This window comes from Melopsittacus undulatus, chromosome 5, assembly GCF_012275295.1.
Source record: "Melopsittacus undulatus isolate bMelUnd1 chromosome 5, bMelUnd1.mat.Z, whole genome shotgun sequence".
Classification (NCBI taxonomy): domain Eukaryota; kingdom Metazoa; phylum Chordata; class Aves; order Psittaciformes; family Psittaculidae; genus Melopsittacus; species Melopsittacus undulatus.
In genome coordinates, this window is record NC_047531.1 from 66,937,687 (window position 1) to 66,959,718 (window position 22,032).

General features: G+C 43.0%; 2 protein-coding genes across 4 annotated transcripts; one reads left to right on the plus strand and one right to left on the minus strand.

Annotated features, from left to right (window-relative positions):
* The first annotated feature begins 572 nt into the window (after nt 1-572).
* LOC101880041 (glioma pathogenesis-related protein 1-like) lies at nt 573-9,939 on the plus strand. 3 transcript variants are annotated; one of them, XM_031047968.1, is made up of 7 exons: nt 573-698; nt 1,224-1,425; nt 4,775-5,020; nt 6,655-6,764; nt 7,765-7,847; nt 8,984-9,010; nt 9,094-9,939. In XM_031047968.1, the coding sequence occupies exons 1-7, from the start codon at nt 655-657 to the stop codon at nt 9,243-9,245; spliced, it is 864 nt and encodes a 287-aa protein (XP_030903828.1). In that variant the 5' UTR covers nt 573-654; the 3' UTR covers nt 9,246-9,939. The 3 variants fall into 3 exon arrangements, with proteins under 3 accessions (XP_030903828.1, XP_030903830.1, XP_005147955.1); XM_031047970.1 differs by having other exon boundaries at nt 4,775-4,960; XM_005147898.2 differs by having other exon boundaries at nt 578-702.
* A 3,576-nt stretch (nt 9,940-13,515) lies between these two features.
* KRR1 (KRR1 small subunit processome component homolog) lies at nt 13,516-19,496 on the minus strand. The gene is made up of 10 exons (XM_005147899.2): nt 19,378-19,496; nt 18,749-18,927; nt 17,807-17,941; nt 17,458-17,583; nt 17,278-17,361; nt 16,587-16,643; nt 15,959-16,129; nt 15,690-15,767; nt 15,460-15,553; nt 13,516-14,142 (listed from the first exon to the last, which is right to left on the minus strand). Exons 1-10 carry the CDS (start codon nt 19,463-19,465, stop codon nt 14,003-14,005), a joined length of 1,152 nt encoding a protein of 383 aa, XP_005147956.1. The 5' UTR covers nt 19,466-19,496; the 3' UTR covers nt 13,516-14,002.
* Nucleotides 19,497-22,032: the final 2,536 nt, after the last annotated feature.

A 22,032-nucleotide genomic window follows, 5' to 3' on the forward strand; every position in this document is an offset into this window, starting at 1 on the left:
GGGCACCCAGCACCAGACAGCACCAACTTTCACAGCATCCAGCTCAGCTGGGGACTTAGGTTACAGGAAATTGATTACAAATTGCTGAAGCTTGATAGCACATAGCACAAGGATGTGATCACAGGACAAACCCACCAGTAAGTGCAGCATATTTAAACTGTGGCTCTCAGCCAAACATGCCCCTCCAATAACTCCATGTACAACAAAAGTGACTATGCATACTGTAGTAAAAGTTCAGTTATTTCTCATAGCATTTTGGGTAACAGCCATAACAGCAATGCTATTTTAATGAAAAGCAGAAAATTTATCCACAACTTTCCAAAATCCATAGTGATTGCTATGGATGGGATGGTGGGAGCCAATGAAACAAAAACAAGCCCAAAAGACAGGACAGAAGCTTTCACAGCTGAAGAAAGAAGAAAGAAAAGAGAGACAAAGCTGCCACAGCTCTGATGTGAACTTGTAGCTTAATTTCCTCATTCTTGCAGCAGAGCTGGTGAAATGTGACTCATTTCCTGCAACAAAGCCATACTCAATTACCATGGCTAAGACAAGTCCAGCCCACAAGCCATCCAAGCAAAACGCTGCTGCGGTGCTAAAACCACCTCAGATGCATTCTGCTCTTAAAGCTGGACAGACCAGAGGCTGAGAATCATGATGATACGCGGACAGACTCCACAACTCGTTAAAGCTGTAAAGTAGGTATGCTTTTATTCAGCGCTGAGGTGCATGGGGATAGCTCCTCCAAAGCATGCACACCTCAGGGTTTTCTTCCTTTACATTTATTATCTTAAGGTATGCATATGCATTAAGTTACTCGATACGCCTATACATATTTATTATCGTATTATAGTGAGCTAGAAGGTCCTTTGCGCCTGCGCAGTGCCCCTTCTGGTCATGGGCAGGGGTCTCAAGATGAAGTAAATGAGTCTTCCTCTTCTTAAACTTTTTACCTTTTAATCTTCACACATGGCCTCAGGGTTTGGTCCATGCCTAGTCTGCTTCTCCTCCGCTTATCAGTAGAATCAAACATCTGCTTTTGTCCCTTACAAGTAGAGCTAAGCATCTGCTTTTGTCTCTTATAGTAGAACTAAGCATCTGCTTCTCCCCCTCATCAGGAGTTAATGCCTTGGCATGTTAGGTATTTACGACAGATAATACTTTTGTTTAAGCAAAGGAATTCCTTTAACCACCTTGTACAATTTCTCTGTATTACCCTCCAGTACATTGGTTACCCCTGTATCAATGACAAGCAGATTTTCTGCTTGTGTGCTGGCTTTACTGCACTTCTGTCATTCCTCTGACTCATACGGACCACAGACATTGCCTGATATTGGAGATGCAGAGTTTATTAAGGAATGTGTGCAAACCCATAACAGATTCCGGTCCGGAGTGAATCCATCAGCCAGCAACATGCTGTACATGGTAAGGAGATCTTCACGACTTATACACAAGTGTGTAGCATTGTGATGGTGTTTGCAGTTCTCAAAGCAACCTCCTGGGATCATAGAGCTCATAGATCATAGAACCATAGATCATAGAGCATAAAAAGAAGAGCTGCTTCTTTTTAAACCAGAGAAAAAGGCTCTGATTTTGAGGTGGCTTTATGCACTCAGGTATGTGTATACTTTTGCCTGGATTAATTTCCTCATTTGAAATCCAAGATTTCAACGCTCAGTGTTTTGTGCTGTGAAATGCCTTGACAGCCCATGGTGTAATTTATGTGCAGTCTTAAGCACAACCTTCCATACTTGAGTCAGCATGGGCACAGACTGTTGCCAAAAGGTCTCTTGGACAGCTTTCTTTAAGCTTTCTTTACAAGGCTCTCACGGGCTGAGCCAACGGAACAGCTGTTCCTAGGTACTGGGGCTGCAGGGGAAGCAAAAAAGCAACATACATCAGGAGCAAATGCTGGAGGCATGAGGTCCCACATTGCTCTACACCCCTGCCTTCTCCCTGGCCACATCAGGAGGCAGTATCTGCAGCCACCATGCAAAAAAAAAGGCCTGTTGTAATTCAGAATACACCCAAAAGTGGCCACCTCTCATGTCAGATAGCTCGTGACACTTGTCTCCCTGCTGGGTGGCACGTGGAAAAGCCAGCAAGGAGGAAGCTGTGTGCATAAAGCTGGGCTTATGGCTGAGAAGCCCAGCTCTGATTTGTGAGATGTTAAATTGCAATAGCTTGAGAGCTGCCTCTTGCAACATCCATTACCTTTTGGTGCTTTGACTGCATAATACCTGAGATTTCTGTGTTTCTCCTTGGGATAGAATCATAGAATAGTTAGGGTTGGAAAGGACCTTAAGATTATCCAGTTCCAACCCCCTGCCATGGGCAGGGATAATCACAGATCTCTCAGATGGACCATAGCAATTGTACCTGCCCATGGCAGGGGGCTTGGAAGTAGATGATCTTCAAGGTTGCTTCTTACCCAGACCTTTCTATGCTTCTGTGATTCTGTGGCTGTTCTAATTATGTTCTCTTTTATTCTGCTCCTCTTCCTTACTGTCTCGTATGGTCACCACCAGAAGAGGACATAACCACATCTGTAATTAGCAACACCCCAGCCAAAGTTGAAGCTCATTTACCATTTCTGGTTGTCAAACACTAACAAAGAAGTGCCCATTAGGGAGGGGTAACTGAGCAGTGAGCAAGCTCCAGTTACAAGCCTGACAGGAAACAATTCAGTTTCTTTTCTAGATGTATCTTTTACTTCAGCTTTCTTCTGCTGGGCATCCTGAACTTCCAGTACATATAGCTTCACACTCAGTTTTCTGGATTACTTTACTAGCCCTGTACGAACAAAATCTTGCTAGGATGTAAGGGTGTATTAAAAAAGCAATAGTCATATTTTTAAATTATGCCTAATTTTTCCTTTTGAAAAGTTGCAGAACTGAAATATGAAAAAAATAACAAGAAAAAAAAGCTTCAACAAATGAAGATCATTACAAGTAAAATAAGAAATCATGCTAAGTTTCTTTTAAACTGCAAACCCCCCTAATCTTAAATATGACCTCTCCCAGGAAGAATTTAATGTGGAGAAAGCATAATACATGATAATATCTGTTATGAAACTAAAAGCATTGGAATTGAAAACAGCACATTTCTTCATTTTTGAGTAGCCTTTAGCACTTTGAAAATGAAAAGAAGACTTCTCTGTTTCACAGGGAACTTCCGTTATAACCGTCCACCTAGATATATAAAAATGAAGCCTTTCCATATGAACTCAAAGCATTTCCATCTTTTTGAAAAATAGTTTTTAAAAGAAAATCCAGGACAGAAACTCCTTTAACTGCAAGTAACAAAGCCCAATTATCTGTATTCGTAATACATTTATTATGAGAATGATGATCTGTTTTTTTTTTTACCTGACCACTGTGACCCCTTTCCCATTCACCCAAAGCATTGCTTAGGTCTGCTTCAAGGCTCATCAAAATCAGCAGAAAGAGTCCCACCAGTTTCATTAGGGCTTCACTACAGTCTCCTTTGACAGACGCCTCACATCACTTTTCATACATTCCATTTTCCCTGCCTAATTCAAAAGGGAACTCACCTGAGTTATACAACCAAAACTGAGAAAAAATTCATTAGGAGAAAAACCTGTAATTACTATTTTCTTAAACAGCAATGATATCTGTATGCAAACATCCCTGTCCCATGCATCAGTTTAGTCCTATCTTTTTGCATAAATGAAGTTTCATAAGCAAATAGTTAAACTAAAGATCACCCTGAAGTATCAGTTTCTGCATGCTGCTTTTTCAACTCTCAGCCACTTTAAGCATTCACTCAGAAAAGTACATTTAAACTTACTAACCTTTAAAATTATTATTAACTAATAATAACTAACTTTTCCTTAGTCATTGTTACTGATCCACTCAAAACAATTTCTCTGGTAATTCCATTGTTTGCAGAAGCAAAAGAGATATTTTGATCCATATAGAAAAGGAGAAATAAAAAGGTGTCTTTTAAAACAAAGTCCAATCTAAAATAGTTCAGCAGTGCTGAACAACTTCATTTACAAGACACAAATTGCAACAAAAGCTACAGACATGCACTTGTGGTACTGCATGTTCCAGGAGACACAATTCTATATTTGCTCAAGCAAGTGTGTACAAGGAAACACAGCAAAAACAGACACCACCTCCAATGCAAACAAAAGATGTTTATGTAACTCAATTGCTTAAATGAGCACTTTCTGTAGGATTGAATAGCAAGTGAATTAGTCATTCCATAAATATGAATTCATCACTAACATTTTAAACCACTGAATACAAAGATGCAAACCAAGGGGTTGAGTTTAAATTGCCTCAAAATCCACCTGTGCTTGTGAACTGACCTGAAAGCAGTAGCTTTAATGCATGAGGCTGCATGAGGCTTCAGTCTCATTGATGGTAAGCATACACCCCAATCTCCAGATTTCCTCTAAATTTACTGTTTATATTACATTAACATTCCCTCATGGTCAGCACAGCCTGGAAATGCACATTGCACCCCAAACACTGTATTTGACTGACGTACAGTTCTTGGCATCCAACAAACCAGTCAGCCAAGATCACCCACCACCCCAAAAACTTCTGCAAGTTTAATGAGTAAGTTCAAATCAGAAATTAACTACAAAACAGTTTGCCACGTAGCTCTGGAAGTCTCAGCAGAGAGAAAAACCAAATGAACCCGAAGCGTACACGGTACCGAGACCCAGCTTCTCCTGAAAGTTGCTCTGAATTGCCACACTGCTAAGGCATCAAAATGATTCTCAATTGTCTTTATTTTGCAGAGTTGGGATCCAGATTTGGCAAAGACTGCAAAAGCCTGGGCAAAGAAGTGCCTGTTTGAGCATAATACGTACCTGAAAGAGCCAGGGCAGGCTCACCCCAAATTTAGCCCTGTTGGAGAAAACCTCTGGACTGGCTCACTTTCTATTTTTACTGTGCAAGGAGCCATCTCTTCTTGGTACAACGAGGTCAGTGCCTACACTTATGACACCAATAAATGCAGAGGAGTGTGCGGCCACTATACACAGGTAGGCATTGCATTTCTCTATCTAAACCAGGAACCAGTGTTGCCATTTTGACAAAGAAACTCTCAATTTCTGTTGAAGAGGCAATGAACTGTAGTCCATGTGCTGAAGTCTTATGTCAAATCTGATATTCTCACAAGATACTCTCACGTCCCCATTTTAGGGAGGAAAAGAGTCACTGTATTATTATTATTATTTTCAAATGTGCAGAGACACACATACACATTTAGCACTTGAAGAGATGAGCTGAAGCCAGTGGGGTGGCTGAACAATACATGCATGTACTTGTATGCAGAGAAGGTATGTGTATGGAGGAGGTGTGAGAGGTTACAGTGTGTTGCTTTTAACATTACTCACAAGGACAAGACTGAGCATTTGAAAACTCCAGTGAAATGCACCTTACCTGGCACTAAGGCACAGCACTGTTCACCATGTTGTTTGTAGAGAATGAGAAAGTAAGGTTATTCTCACTTGAAGTCAGCGGTACAGTGGCTGTAGCTAGAAGCTGTGTGTCTGCCAGCTTTGGGAGACATCCTTGGGTCCACATCTGCAGGGAGCCCCTCATTCCTCTCCCTTCTTTGCAGCTGTGGCAAAGAGGAGTTTCTCTCAGGTACAATTACTGCAGCTACAATAAACACTTGACCAGCATATGCCTCAGCTGGTAGACGCTTGGGATGGGGAGGGTAAATCACAGACCTCAGGGATGCCAGTGTCTATGGCTGATGTCAAGAGCAGCCTCTGCTCTGCCGCTGCACTGAGAACACCCTCAGGAGCCTGAGGATTGTTCCTTTTTTCCCAGAGCTGGCACCAAAAAGGCACAAACAGAAAGACCAGGCCTCCCCTTTCAGTCAGTGGAGACATGAGTGTATGTCTTCATCTCTTGTGCTGCCAGGGTCTCTCCACATCTCTCCATAGTCAGTCATTGCTGCTGTTGTATCACCCTCAGGTACTGCTGTGCCCTCATTTCCCCTCTGCTTCTGTCACAGGGTTTTTTGTCTCCAGGACTGCAATATTTGGTTGCACTGTAATCTTTGAGTTGGGTATAGGATGCTGGATTGAACTGTACAGCTTCTGGTAGACAGAGGATTGCTAAATGATGCCTCTAGATTATCTTAGTCATTGCCGTGATGCTAAAAGGCAGGTCTGCAGCCCTGACATGCAGCTGCTCCTGCTCCTCCCATAACATCAGTGTCTTCCACCAATTTGCCTGTATGCCTTCACTGGATTTAGTACAGGGGCAATCAGCTCTCTTTGGAGCTATAGCAGATCAACACAGCCTTTCTGTACAGATTTGATCTGATCTCCCACAGCAGGAAAGACAGAAAGCTAATGGAATACCTTGAAGCAAAGGAGATGAATTTCACTTTCTCTTTTGGAAGAAGGGAAAACTGCCTGTTACAGTTATTCTTCCTTTCAGACTCTTTTTAACAATATATAGTAAATAGGGCAAAACAATGAGGCATTTTTCAGAACAAGCTGATTTTGAGATCCATCACTGCTGCTTTTCCCCATAAGGTCTGCCCAAGGACTGCTCCTCAGCTGATTCACTGTGACACAGAGGAAGGCAAGTCATTTCCATAAAGCTTCAGATGCTGAAGCAAAGCCTTTGTGACCAGTGTACCCATCTGTCTTTGCAGATTGTTTGGGCTACAAGCTACAAGGTTGGCTGTGCTCTCCACTTCTGTCCCAGGGTGGCGTACTCCTCCGTAACCAACGCAGCACACTTCATCTGCAACTACGGGCCAGCGTAAGGTTTTCATTACAACCACCATTTCACAAGGCTTGGGTCCTGCCCCTTGCCTCCCACAACATGCAACTTTATTAGATCAGTCCATCTATTCATGTGTTTTATGGTAGGAAATGGTCCCCAAAATAGAGAAAGAGGTACACCTCTGTCCAACCAGCTTTTTCTTTGCTGGTTGAGAGCCATATATTGGAGCCAAAAAGCAGTGGCACTGGTAGAAAGGTTTAAATATAAGATGCTGACATGAAAATACTGAAGTGATCAGTTGAAAATGAATCTCTTGTTCTTGAGTGCCGAGATGTCCCCAGACAGATTGTACCAGCTAAAATGCAAGCCAAAAGTGTGAAAACATTTCCACATATGCCTGCAGAATGAAGCCTCTGGGTCAATGGTTTGGATACATATTGAAGAGTGCAATGCTTGCAGCTGCTATCTTAGCAGCTGAGGGCTGGGGCTTCTCAAGGCACGATCTTATCCAGAGGTCCTTCATAGGCATAGTCAGCAGGCTACCCAGCTAGGATGGTAGCTGGTGCCACTCATGCTGCTGGCAGAGGTGGGAAGCAGGGGAAGATGTGCATCTCTTGTAAAAAATCTTATCAACAAATGGATGAAATCAATGCCTATGAAAGATTGTCCAGCACCAGAGATTCCTCTTCAAGGTTGAACATGCACATACACAGGTAACTAAACCTGCTTTTGTTCCCATAGCCAGAGTCATCTCTGAGAGCCTGCAGTCTCTACACATAAATTACCCAGCTTTTAGTCTATTTTAACCCCCAGGTTTGCAATACTGCTGTCTCCAGGTTCTGAAATGACAGGGTGCCAGATTACACTTAACCTCTTCTGCTTCACTGCATATCTTGTGCAGTCAGAAAGGGACCATACAAAAACCATCTCCGTATCAACCCCAGTGAAGCAAAACCCACATTAAAACTGATTAGTGGTAGGTGCTCACACTTCCCTCCCAAGGGCAGTCTGAGAGCAGTGTTTCTTTCTTTTCTAGTGGGAATTACCCAGTGCGCCCATACAAGAGAGGAGCAGCATGCAGTGACTGCAACGGCGAGCAGTGCACTAACCAGCTGTGTCGTAAGTAGAAGACAACCAGCCCAAGCACACGTAGAAAGGGAAGGAGCACACAAAAAGATACTGGCAGGAGGGAGGCACAGTGCCCATTTATCCTAAAGATAGCCTGGAAAACTGCAGTCAGAAGCCAAGTGAGCAGTGATGCACAAAGAGAGGGGAGAACGCTGGCCAGAGCCTGTTTTCTAGCCCAGGAAGTGACAGGATGGGGTGTACTTTTTGGGAGGGGAGGGTATGTTTTTGGAGATAGAGTAGCTGCAGTTTAAGATGTTACTACTCCACAAAAAGTTACTGCCTGCAGAAATGGGAAGCAAAGAAGGGGATACACATCTCCTCCTAGGGGCTCCAGGTTATTATGTGGTCCATGAGCTGTGGCTTGAGCTGGTGCAAGTCCAGGCAAGCCTTGCCCCTGCTGTGCCACTGCGGGAGGGGAGAGCTGCCATGGCACTGGCAAAGCTGCTTGCTCCAGTGAACATCAGCCTGGCCATCTGCTTTCCCCTAAGCACCGGGAGAGAGCCAGGCTGACATGCCCTTCATGGGGACACAGTGCTCAGCCTGAGTCCCTAGCAGCCCACCTGAATCTCCTCCACTTGGCTCTGCAATGGCTGGATGGAGCCGGGAGGGGAGAAGACTTTCTGCAATACCTACAAGGACAAAGCACTGTGCTGTAGACATCTGATGGGGAGAGCGGAGGGTAGGTTTGGGTCACACATTTCCCAATAGTTGGCCTCGAGTGATCTAACAGAGTGGGAAGGTGACGTTCAAACACCAGCACTGCAGGAATGAGGGGGAGTCCCTGACACACGGGGCTGTTGAATGCTAGCTGCAGGTTGAGGGTCTTCTATACAAGACACTGGGCAAAGGGTAAAGTGATTCTGGGAAGCATGCCCTGGGGAGTGAGTCTTCTCTAGGCCAGACAGTGGTGGGAGAAGTCAGCATAGTGTGATCAAGTGCTCCTGAGCAAAGCCTGGGAGCCATTGCAGGGCTCTCACAAAGGGTTTTGCTTCTTCTTGGAAATAAGCACAGCTCCAATACCTGTTTTGTGAGGCCATCCTGATGTTCACATTTCATTCCCTGTTGTTTAGGCTCAAACTGGTTTTAATGTGTACGTTTGCTTATGTTCACTTCTGTTCTCTCTCCAGGAAATGCAGAGCGTGACAAAGTCATTAGTAAGTACCACGCAAATCACTACTTCCAAGTGTTGTCCTTGGTACAGTTATACTTGAAAACAAGTAACTTGTTTTGACCGTAGGTGATTCCAAGTGGTATCCAGAGTGGGACACATCTCCATGTGATGAGTACTGCATCATCGTTATTGCTTTAAGGCCATTACTCCTCATACTGACAATTCTGGCCACCTGGCTCCTACCAAAATACTGGTCTCTAATACCTGCCAGTGAGTGACACAGGCAAAAGACCACAAGAGTACTTGGGTCAACTCATCCCTTCCATGCACATAAGTTACCGGCAGCACAAAGATTGGTAGAGACATTGTTTGCCTCCACAGGGGTACAGAAATACCACCTTTGCTGCAGGCAGCAGCTGGGAGAGCTGATAAGCAGCTTTCTCACTGCCCAGAGCCAGTAACTGGTTTTAAATCACTCACGTATTTAGTGGAGTGGTGTGAACAGGATCCGGTGGGTGGGGGAGCAGGCTGCCCAGGCAGCACACTGAGGCACAGGCAGGTGCCTGACATGCTCTCTTAGAGAGGGCTGGAGGGTGCCCAACCCAGGAGCCTGGCCCCTCTCTCATTCCTCTTGCCCTCTTTTCTTGGATGTTCCTCCAGCAAGATGCAGAGCAGCCTGGGGAGTTTTTTATTCAAACTTATTTTTAAAGACTTTTTGGACCTTTGGGAGCTATGGCTTTTGCATCGTGGAGCAGGCAATGTATTTCCCATTTGCCCTGCACTGGGGCCACTGGCACTTCTCTTTGGTTAGGATTTGGTTTTAAACACGTCATGTGTGCCAAGATATGGTTTCACCTGTGTTTACATATGATTAGACATCACTGCAATCTTTCCTGGTCTTTTTTTTTTTCCTTTTTCTTTTTCTGATCATAGTTTTTGACTGCTTTTTCAAACAATAAATCATTATTTCCTGCTTCCCATGTATGGCAATTGTGTATTTGCAACATGAGCTAAAGCTTAACTGCTGGTGCATAAAATAAAACACGTTCAGCTCCAACCTGCACAATGCTGAGAAACACAATGCTGGGAAAGATGGCATAGAATCACAGACTGGATTGGGTTGGAAGGGACCTTAAAGATCATCTAGTTCCAGCCCCCCTGCCATGGCATAAAACAAAATCATGCTGTCCCTTTAGTCACACCTCTGGTTCAACAGCTGCCAAGGAATGAGTCTCCTGGAAGCTGCACATCTGGAGCAGGCAGAAAGCAGTGAGGACAGTGGCTGTGTTCAGCTGGGCATGTCCTCTACTGGCTGTAGGAGGGGTGGAAGTAGCAGAGCTGCTCAACCTCACAGCTGGACTGTAGTGGTCCGTGTCTACACATTTAGATGCTTCTGCACCATGCCCCTGTGCAGGAAACAGACTTGCTCTGCTGTAAAGGAAGCCAGAAGTTCCCTTGCTACCTCCTATCTGGGATACTGCCCTGGCATATATCTGTCAGTGTTTCTGCACACCCACTCCTGAGCCCACCATTGGAGTGGATCTTAACTGAAAACAGTGGAACTGGGCCCCAAAGTTTCTCACATTATTCTTCCAGGTTAACCGCTTGCACTAGAACCATCTCAGCATCACAGCATTCTCTGAATACACCATTTTTCAAAATGCAAATATGGCTGGGGAAAAACATTACAAACTTTGCCCTTCATATATCTTTATATTTGGGGTGTTGGCTACCAGAGCTTCCATAGGCAAGACATAACAGTTGCAGACAGATGAGCAGTTTCGTTTCCACATTCCAGTGACCATGGTGGCAGTACCCATAATGACCTACCTGTGAGAGACCCAAGCTCAGTTTTGTCCTCCAAACTGGGCAATTAGGACGTTTTTCAAAAAAATCCCCATTGCAAAAGCAAGAACATGGGTATTTCTCTTAAAAAGAGCAGCTATTTTCCTCCCCACTTGTCTTTTTTGCCACTCTTTTGTGCGGGACCAAAGCCTCAAGCTCCGTGTACTTCAAAGTCCCATCTAAAAATGGGATGGCAAGCAGCACACGGGCAGCAGGACCTACTCTGTACACTCTGTTGCCCGGGGTTCCCTCACGAGCAGGGAGTTTGGCACAGTGTCTGCCCCACTGAAGCCATGTGCAGTTAGAGCCTACTACTGCAAATGGAAAAGCCTGAAAGAGCGTATGCTGCTGTGTCCAGGGACCAAAAGTGAGCTCAGCAAGAATCTCCCCTGCTTGGTTTAATCTATGCTTGGTCTCCAGGACAACAAATAGAATGAAAGTCCTTAAAGTTCAAAACATTCACAGCAGTATCATTTAACTATTCTTCAGCAGCTTTAAGGAAGTACCATAGAAAAGCTTCATTAAGAAACCTGTAAATCATTGGAGCTTAAGGGAAAAAAATCCCTAAACTTTACATGGTACCTCTCAAACAAAAAGAGCCTGAAAGTCAAGGATCCAAAGCTAAACCAGTACTGCATCTCATTTTAAGGACATCCAAAAATCCCGATATTTAACTCTGATGATCAAACCACTCTGAGTTGTTCGCATCTATCTTATGGTTTGTGCCCATGAATTCCATGTGATAAATGCAAAACACAGCCTTTGGGTACCTTTTTGTAAGCCTGTAAACTCTAAAATCACTTTAAGGAGATGATTTGCAACAGGTTAAGCTGTTCTGAAAATACCAACAAAACCTTTAAAGCCTTCCAAATCCATTTTATTTTCTATTCTTTACTTCTTTTATACAAGTGTTAGAACTGGTAAGCCACAGTTGGTACAAAAGCACCAACAGTGAGCCCATGCAGGCAGTTACTACCCAGATACAGGCTTTTAAGTTTGGTGTAACTTGTTTACAGGAATGAGTAAGCTTGCTCGATTTTCCAGTTTCAGTTAATCCTTGAAACCTGTCAACCATAACAACTGAAAAAGATTAAACATAATGGGAAGCCTTTTTACCTCCTAACAACAGAAGGACAAGAATTCCTGAAGTTGGTTAAGAGTTTTACCAGGATGGAATTTGATGGTAAAGCTACACAGGTGCCTCAGCTGTGGGTTCTAACTTAAAAAAGCAGACTTCCGTGGAAGTATATATATTTTAAGGCTAGGCTGCCACCAAGCTGAGCTATCTTTTCCTGCACTGCAACTCAAGACAACCAGGCACCTAGCAGATGCAGACTTTTGTAGGGTACTTTCAGCTAGATCAAGGTTCTTGAAATGAAATGCCAACTTGTGACCAGTCCTACACTTGTCTTCAACTTTTTAAGCAACCAACAAGGGAACACCTGTGCCAGACCTCTGCAGCAAAAAGGACTTCAGTCCAATTTAGAAAACCAAGGACTCTCCCTCCCATGCTCCTTCCCTGGCTACGGTCAGACTCATTCTTACTAGCTTCTAGCTCTGCACTCTTTTACTGAGGCACCCATTCATACTGTGAGAAGAGGCTTTTAAACTCCAGTATTGTAGTGCCTCCTGCTGAAATTAATCCTTTCGCTGTTTGAGAGATCTGAACTAACAAGCTGACACTTCCATCTCTCTCTACACAGCCAACAGCTTAGTTGGTGTTTCTAAGCTTTTCATAGTGCTGTAAAAAGCTGTTCATAGTGCTCATCACTAAACCCATCAGTTCAATAGATTGTGACTTATTAATACGATATTCTCAGTGAAGTATCTGTTAAAGTAGTATTTTCCTGATTCCACAAGTAATTAAACCGGTATTTATGAATAATGCAGAGCAATGTAAGCATCTTTCTTCCTAACAATTATGTGCCAATAAATGATCACTCAACTGAAAGGCATGCTAAGGCTAATGTTATCTCCTGCCCTAAAGGGCAAGCATCTCAGCTATTTCTCAATGCCCATGTACTGGCTATTTAACCACATGTATTCTAAATTCTTATTTACACATTTAATAAAGGAAATAGCTGTGTTAGGTTAGTGACCTTTTATTTGAAACTGAAAGCAAAGAGCTGCAGTATTCTAGTATAATCATTTCTACTGCATGTGCATATCATCAGAATTCCCAAACCCGGCAAAAGCAACACAATCATTAAATTGGCATTGCTTTATAACCTCCTAATCATTACATTTCCTTCTTTAATCTCAGATGTATGAAAGAAGCAACATATGCTCTTTCAGTGAACTTCATCACAATTTGCATTTTCAGGAAACTAAAACCCTCTAAACTTCCTTTAAAGAATAAACTTCCTTTAAAAAAGGGGAAGGGCATCAAAAAAAAGAGAAAAAAAAATAAGAAAAAGAATCACAATTTCTTAGACTTTCTTGCAAGCAAGAAATAAATTAAGAATATATTTAAAGAAAGATAACAAGACTTTGTGCTTTCCCTGTAGCACATTCTGTGTGGAAAGCCACTTGCTTTGTACCACATTCTGTCTAACAGGCTCCAGGATAATACTAATAAATGAAGTTTATTAATGGCATTCAATTAAGATTATGGTTTATCTAATTCTCACACGAAGCTGTAAGCTTGTTGCCTGGAAAACAACATGCAGGCTGTGCAACAGATGACTAATTAAAGGACTTAAGAACAATGCATTAAAATATTTATTAACAAAAACACAAGACACACAAAAATAATCAGCTTTTACAGAAACAAAAGCATAATACCGTAATAAATCTTGCCCATTTTCAAAAGTTATTACCATAACCAAGGCTGCATATAGTCTGGTAGTCTTTCACAGAAGAATTACCTTAAACTTCCAGAGTTCTCTGACCCTGTTTTAATATCCTGCACCAAGCACCTGAACGTTTCTATCACAAAACCTTCCGTTAAGGCAGACAGGTATTATCCAAATATACTCTCTTATTTTCTCAAGCAGAGCAGTGCACATTTTCTTCACCAACCTTGGCAATTCTGCATACCTGCTTTAGGTGCACTGATTAAACTGTACTTATGAAGAGAATGCTCTTTCTACCTCGTCCAGATTATACTGATAGCAAGACATTTCAAATCTTCCAAGTGTGAAAGTGTTCATTAACATAGGAAAAAAGTGAGAAAACCTTGGGTGGTGAATTACTTTTTCTTTTTCTTCTTTTCATCTGCTGCCATTTTTAATTTGACTTCTTCCACAGGAAGTGCTCCTAATTTCTTTTTCTTTGCATTCTTTACCTTTTCCTTGATTGCTTCGATATCAATTTTTTTCTCAGTGGACGCTACATAATAAAAAATACAAAGACAACAGACATTTAATTTTATTTTTCTCTAAATTTTAACATTCTACAAGATGACTTCATATGCAAACATAGTAAACTGCATCCAGCAGCATTGCCTAGGACTCATTTTATGTTCACTGTTGATTTTATGAACTATTCTAATAATAATTTCAGTTGAAAATAGTATTATACACAAAAATTTATTTCAACAGAATTCAGAGAACAGTCATAAAAATAAAATCAGAAAAAGCCCTATACACCTGCATTTGAACAGAGATGCCACATGCCAGATGTATGAATGTGTGAATGTATGTAGATGAAGGTATGTATGTATGTACATGAATGCATGAAGAGGCTTCTACAAGGAGTGCCAGGGTTAAGCTACAAGTTAAGCACTTAATGCCAAGCAACATGAATAACCTACTTTATAGTTAAGTGATGGCATTTTTATTTTAGGGTGTAAGTCATGAGTCTGGATCCAACTCTCCTGTCTTACACAGTCTTGATCTCAGTTCTTCTCCACAAACTACTTGCTCTTGGAAGACCTAAAGATTTCAGGTCAAAATACACAGCAGCTAGAAAAGCACAGTACTTGAAATGCAGTGCAGTCTTTTGCAGGATGACTGAAAATTTACTGCTGTCACAAAAAAGTACTGTGTCAATGCTGCAGAACACAGTCTTTTCGATAAAAGTGAACTTTTCAGTTTATAAGAAACCGTAATATACACTATAAGAATATGTAGGTAACATAGCTAATACAAAAGACACATCATATATCTAACGCAATGAATGAGTATGTAATATAATCAATGAATCTGGAAAACTTGTATCTTTAGTGCATAAAAACTAAATCATTGAGAACACAAGTTCTCACTCTGCATACAGGATGGTTTTAACTTTTGGAAAAGCTATTTACCCTATCTTATACCAACACTTACCTATGGTATAAGTTTTCAAGTAAGTATTGCTTTTGGGTTTCTTTTTCTTAACAGAAACGCTATTTGAATGCAAAAGTTATGGCAGCTTCACTACAAGATTGAAAGCAAAAAAATTGATGTAACCAGAACCGAGCTGGCCATCCCAGTATCTCCATTAGGAAAATGTTCTATGGGCAGCTGTCATTTTATAGATATAGAATTATGGCCTGCACGATCTACCTTCTGTCCCTGGCAACCACAGGCACGGATCTAACCACTAGGAGTTTTTTTGCATGACCATTTTTATTTCCTACAACTATACCTTTGCAAAAATCACTCAGCCTAGGAATCAACAGCAGATGATTTTAGAGCAGGAAAAAAAAAAGAAACCAACATTTACCTTTCTTCGTTTTCACAGCTGGCTTTTCCTTTGGTGGAATAAAAGCTTTATTTCTTTCTTCTTGTCTTTTCTTGAGTGCATCTGCTTGCTTTGCCTAAAGTTACCAATAAAAAGGTCAAATTATCGGTAGAGCAGGGCAAAAGGGACATTCAAAAAGAAAAGAAAATGAAACAAAACCAAGTATGCAGTCAAATACTCTTTAACTGAACAGTGAGTTAGAACAACTTTACCTTTATCTCTTCCACTCGCTTTCGTTTCTTCTGTCTTTCTTTCAAGAAGTATTCGCCACTTGCCAATTCTTTATCGATCTGTGTAAGACAAGTACCAGGGAGTTTTAGCTTATTATGCGCTATAAGCCAGATGTACAGGCTCAGGAAATCGGAACTAGATGGCCTTCCAACCTCTTGTTAGCAAGAACATGATTTCAAGTTGAGCTATATTCCTGCATGTATCTATACTGCCCTATATATACTTATAATCAAATAAAGCTTCATCTGACCTGGCTTTCCGGCTGTGGAGGTGGGAATGGCGTGTACTCCTTCTTGGTATTTTTCTTCTTCGGCTCCTTGCGTTTTTTCAAGTTCTTCCGCTTGAACTTTGGCAAAAATCTGTCCCAACTTTGTGACCTCAGTACAGGATCTTTGGCTAATTCCCTTTTGATCATCAAAGTCTTCAGTAGTTTTAGAATGTCACAAAGAAGTTATTAAAAAAATAGTATTACAGTAGTAGCCAAGAGCTCCAAACTATGAGTTTTACTAATCTTTCTTAGAATGAATACGCTACATCCAAATCTTCCATCTCTCACTTCAGTATAAGCAGAGGGGTTTAATTATGAACCGCAGACAAAGAAAGACAAGTAGGTATCAGAGCAGGGACGGAATGCATTGGAGGAGGTGCCTCAGTTTAAATAAGCAAGCATCAAGCAAACAATCAAAGGGAGGGAGGTTTATAGATGCTATTCCTTTTATGTTTTCTGAGATGCTGCTAATGATATTATGGTAATATATCCTGGTACAAGTCTCAAAAAATAGGCTACCACACAGCAAGATGGAAATTATCAACATACAACTCTCTGAGAAAAAACAGTACTTTTTTGTAAACAAAGATGCACAGTGGACTATGCTAACCTTAATATTATATATGGGATGTATATTCTTCATTGTGTCCAGAACAACTTTTCTGACCTGTATTTAAGGAAAAAAAAAAAAAAAGAACAGAAAACTCAGCAAGTAATTCGTATTTTAATCAATAAAATTACCAGGTATATGATCTTTCTTCCTCTCCCAGCCACTACCCTTCAAAATAGGTAGATTAAAAAAGTTAACACACATGGTCAACCAGAAGGCACAGCACTTCAAAAATATCAATAATCTTGTCATGTTTCTAATACACTCCAGAACACCCCACAAACATCACTTCCATATTACCATGGATTTTAAGGTGTCATGAGAAACCTGGTTTTGATGAGCATTTTTCTCCTACATAGTTATTAAAAATGTATTATATATTTTTTAAGGTTATATATCATGAATTCTGCAATATTTTCATTCTTGCACCCCTTATGCAAAACTACCAAAAGTCTTGCTAAAAAAAAAAACCCAAAAGAGTAGCTCACAAATACTTTTTTACTTCTAAGACAGAAAGACCTCAGAGTTGAAGCAAAATTCAGCAGCTAAGATGCTAAGACTACACACATTCACATAAAAGTATCTCACACATAGCTGAAAAATCAGCGAGATATTCCTGAGATTGCCAGATTTTGCACTTGAGCCTGTAACAAAAGTCTGCTATACAAATGGCTCATCTGCCTCCCCTTACCTCTTTTAGCCCACTGAAGGGTCCAAGAGCTGAAACAGTGTTGCCTTGCACCATAATATAACAGTTTGTTAACAGTTCCAGGGCCTACCAAAAAAAAAAAAAATGAATTAAGTACAGACTAAAGACCTTGCTCAAATTTGGGTCTAAGAGTTGTCTGGTTACTACATCTCCAGGAAATACCTTCAGAGTAGATCCTTTTGGCCCAAGAAGTCGTCCTCTTCTTTTTATAAAAGTGTCTCTCTTCCTCACCAGAGTGCCTATTTTAATAATATCACATGCAACATCATCCTGAAGGATACGAACTGCCTGAAGAGACAAGAAGCAGACAACATCATTTGAATGTATCATTCAGAAGAGTATTCAAAGAATACTTCAGTTTATTCTTCTCACTTTGCTTTTTCAGATACATTTGCTTTAAATATGTATTATATTTTACTTGACTCACTTGAAAATCCCACATTTTGAAAATATACTCTTTTATAAGTATTACAACAGAATTTGATACAAGATTCCAGGATTTAACTCAGACCTGTTCAAATGGAACACTTCTTGCCAGAAGTTTTATTAAATCTCTAGCCCTGATGATTGCATATGGATCAAAAGTCTTCTTAGTGGTAGTGACAGTCATGCTTCCTTCAATTAAATCCAGCGCTGCATTCACATACTGCAATATTTGAACAGAAATAGCGAGTCAGCCTCTAAATAAGAACCTCAGAATTTATCTTTGGCAGTAAGAAGCTCACAAACAGAATGCTACATAAGGAATACACATCCATTTTCCAAAATTCCTTAAGTGACTTTCAGCTTAAGGAAATTCGCACACACTCCTTGCGAGAGGAGGTGGATGATCTCTTCTCCTAAGTAACAGGACAAGACATAATCTCCCCAAGCTGCACCAGGGGCAGCTTAGGTTGGATATTCAGAAAGATTTCTTCACTGAAAGAGTGCTCAAGCATTGGAACAGGCTGCCCAGGGAAGTGGTGGAATCACCATCCCTGGAAGTGTTCAAAAACTATGCAGATGAAGCCCTCAGTAACATAGTTTAGTAGTGGGCTTGGCAGTGCCAGGGTAAAGGTTGGATGTGACAATCTTAAAGGTCTTTTCCAACCTGGTTGACTCTATGAATAAAGACCAAACACGTGCATCACAAGGCCCAAACCAACACCTCCACTGTTTCCCTGAATTCAGGCACAACAAAGTTATCAGTGTCTGGATGCTGAGACACTTGCTGCTTCAGAGAGCTTTGCTGCCAGCATCTGTAAAGATGTAACGAACTGTAAGTCTGGCTCCACAGACCTTCACTGATCTTGGTGCTGACAAAAATTACACTACCAACCCTAAATGCAAGCACAGTAGAAATATACACAAATACTGTACCATAAAAGCAACTTGCGCTATTTTTGTAAGCTTAAGTAAGAACTGTATCTCCTAAAAGATAAAACATAGTCTCACAATGAGTAAATGTTCATACATGTTCACCCAAGGCTTTCTGGACCAGTGGCCAGCACTCTTTCAAGTATGCTTCTCTGTACTTTGGGAATAACGTTGCAAAACTGCTTTCTTCCAGCAGTCCTCTGGGATTATCCTCTCTTGTAAAGGCTGGCTCTTTCCATCCATCTGGCACAGTGAGAAGTTCAGACTCATCAACTGCTATAAGTATAGGGAAAAAAAGAGGTTGTTTTGCATCTCTTCTTACCTTAGTTACTGCTTTAGGCTATTTATTTAACAGAGGAGTTTTCTCAGCTGAGATGCGCGCTGTGGATGACATATTACATAAGAAAAAGACCTAGGCTGAGGCGAGCAACCAGAGCACTATAACGACAGGCACATCACAAGGCCCCACCGCTGTGTGGCCCTTACACCCACAGCCGCCTCTGTGCCAGGCAAGCAGGGAAGCAGCCTGCCTTCCCTACGCTGCCTCTCCGCTTACAAGAAACAGCAGCCAAGCTCCTCAGGCCCCGGTTGTGTATGGCAACCGCGGGGACCCCCGGCGCTGGGAGAGAGCAGCAGGCCGGCGGCCACGGAGTGTGCAGCCCTCAGCCCGAAGGCTTCCCAGCAAACCAGGTACCAGACCTGCGCGGCCGCTGACCCTGTCCCTACCTGCTGCCGCTTTCTTTTTGCTTCTATGTTTCGGCTTTTCCTTTTGTTTCGGCCCGGCCCCGACCTCCTCAAGATCATCATCCGCCATGTCTGACCGCGCGCTGCCTCCCGTCACCCGGAAGCGGAGTGCGTCGGCGGTGCATGCCGGGAGCGGTAGTCCCGGCTGGCCTGAGGGAGAACGGGGCGGGTTGCCAGGGCGAGCTGCAATGGCTCAGTGACAGCTGCTATGGCTTGAGTGTGGCTTTGCCGTTTGCATGCAGAACAACACGCATTTTCCTACCGGGTTGTTCTCTGGGAGCAAAAGAGTGGAAATATAGCAGGTGCGAACAGGCAGGGACGCGCTCTGCCCCCAGCCAGAGGCAGTGCTGGCCCCTGATGCTTGCGGGCACAGAGGATTGCTGCAGCTCCCTTCAGGGTCGCTTTACCCCAGCCTGTCAGTGCAGCGTGGTCGGTCTCCAGCCAGCGGGGTCTGGTGGGGGGTGATGCTGATGGAGACCTCGCTCGCTTCCCCAGGGGAGCTCTGCAGCACCTTTTGGACTCATTACAAGCACAGGCCCTAAGAAACTAAATGCCTTGGCTGAGGTGAGAGGCATATATCGACTTTCTTCTTACCTTCTTCGTCTTTCACGTGAAACATCTTTTCCAGCCACATTCTTCAGATTTCAATTTCTGTCACTATTATGCAAGGTAAAGGAAAAAAGATTCAGTGTCATCAAAACGTACTCTGAAGCACAGTGATAAATAGTTGAGGTACTTGAGTGATCCTAACTAAAACATGTTCCTGATGAGACCTAATTATGCAGTTGAATAACATAATCTGAAGTTCTCAAGGGGATGCTTTGTATCCTCCTCTCTCCCACTTCCTGTACGTGTAACTGAGCATTTAATTCAGTAAAAAAAAAGCAAGAATGTGCCTTCTTCACTCTTTTACAGGGATCATGAAGAGCCAATAGAGTGAAGAACTGGGAAAAACACCTGCATCTCTGCATCAGGATGGTGTTGTCCTTGGCAGGTGTTCATCAGAACTGTTTATAAAAGTCTGCACTCTAGGTTATTTAATTGCCATTGTGATGAGAAAGAAATTCCTATCATCTGCTCTACACATAAATATTGTATTAATTCAGAAATCATTTTTACACCCCTCCCTCACCCAAATTTGTCTTTGAACCTGACTGCTCCATCTCCTAGCCCCGTGCCCACACCATCTCCCACAGTGAATGGGACACCAGGATCACTCCCACGTGCAAGTCTGCCATAGAGATCATGCATGGGTTTAGACATCTATTGCCATTTCTGCCTGACCATGTACTTCAGTCAGGTACAGGAGGGCTTGTGGGCCCGTGAAGGACAGCATCCCACCGCGGGGCTACGAGGGGCTCTGCTCCGGAACGGCACTCCAGTGATTCACCTTCTGCTCTGAGGACAACGGGGAAAAAAGCGGGAAGGGGAAAGCAGAAGGGTGCTGATGGGTCCCTCCGGCCGTTTTGGATTATCCATCCCAGATACCGCTAGATGGCAGGACCGCTACGCTAAGAGGAGCATCTCCAAGGGAGCTGCAGACCGCCCTTTGGTTTCTGCTTGACGGAGGAAATGGGGAGAGATGGAAGCGATGGGGAACGTGCGCCCGCTGGCCTGCTACCCTGCTTTGTGTGAAGAGACAGAGGTCCTATTCCTGCCTCGCCGACACCAGGCTTTGGATGCTGTGTGCCACTGCCAGAAGGGTGCAGTGCCCCGGGCGCGCCCAGGGAGGCATCTTTCAGCTCTTGCTTTCTGGTCTGATATCCCCTAGCGCTGCACAGCCTATATGCCCGGGATGGGGGTCCTTACCGGCTGTAGGCACCCGCTCCATGCGAAGGCAGGGATGGGCCACCCAGGGAGGTGTTTCTCCTTGGAGAGGTAGCACATGAAGTGTGCAGTGCTAATCTTACCTGAAAACTGGCCACGTGTTGTGGAAGTGCAGCAAAGCAGATTTGGAAAGGGTTTAAGGAAGGACAAGTAGTTTAGTTCTGTACTCATCCTATGAGTAAGTTGCAACCCACCAAAAGGGCAAAGGAATGGACTGTGGCATGCTGGCAGCTTCCTGACTGGGATGAGAGGAGAGAGGTGGGGAGGCTGCAGGCTGTGAAGTGTCAGAGAAAAGAATACAAATCATAGACTGTGGCTGGAGAGAAGAGGGAGCCCAAAGGATAGGTGCAGGGAGAAGGTATCACGGCCAAAGCAATCAATGAGACAGAAGGTCTTTGCAGTAGTGTGCTCTCTGTCTGAGCAGTTTTGAAGGTCAGAGGAAAGGTCTTGGGTGAGATACATCTTTTATTTTTTTCTTTCTGCTGCTGACCTCTTGGCCAGTGCTCTGCTCTGGATATGTATCTCACACCTCTGCAGTGGCAGCGACAGCCTGCCCATGTGCCCACTTCTCTCATGTGTCACAGTCTGTGCCAGCTGCTGCTGTGTGGGGGTCACTGAGCCCCCCAATCCTCTGTGCTGGAGAAGGAGAGAGGTGCATTGTGCGGAGTGTAAAGGACAAAGGACTGGGGCCTTGTGGCACCCAACCTCTCCAATTCAAAGGATTGGTGACTGGTGCAGTGCTGCACTGAAATGTGTCCTTGCCCAATTGAGACAGTTCCACTAAAAGTAATAGAAAACAGAGGCAGTCGT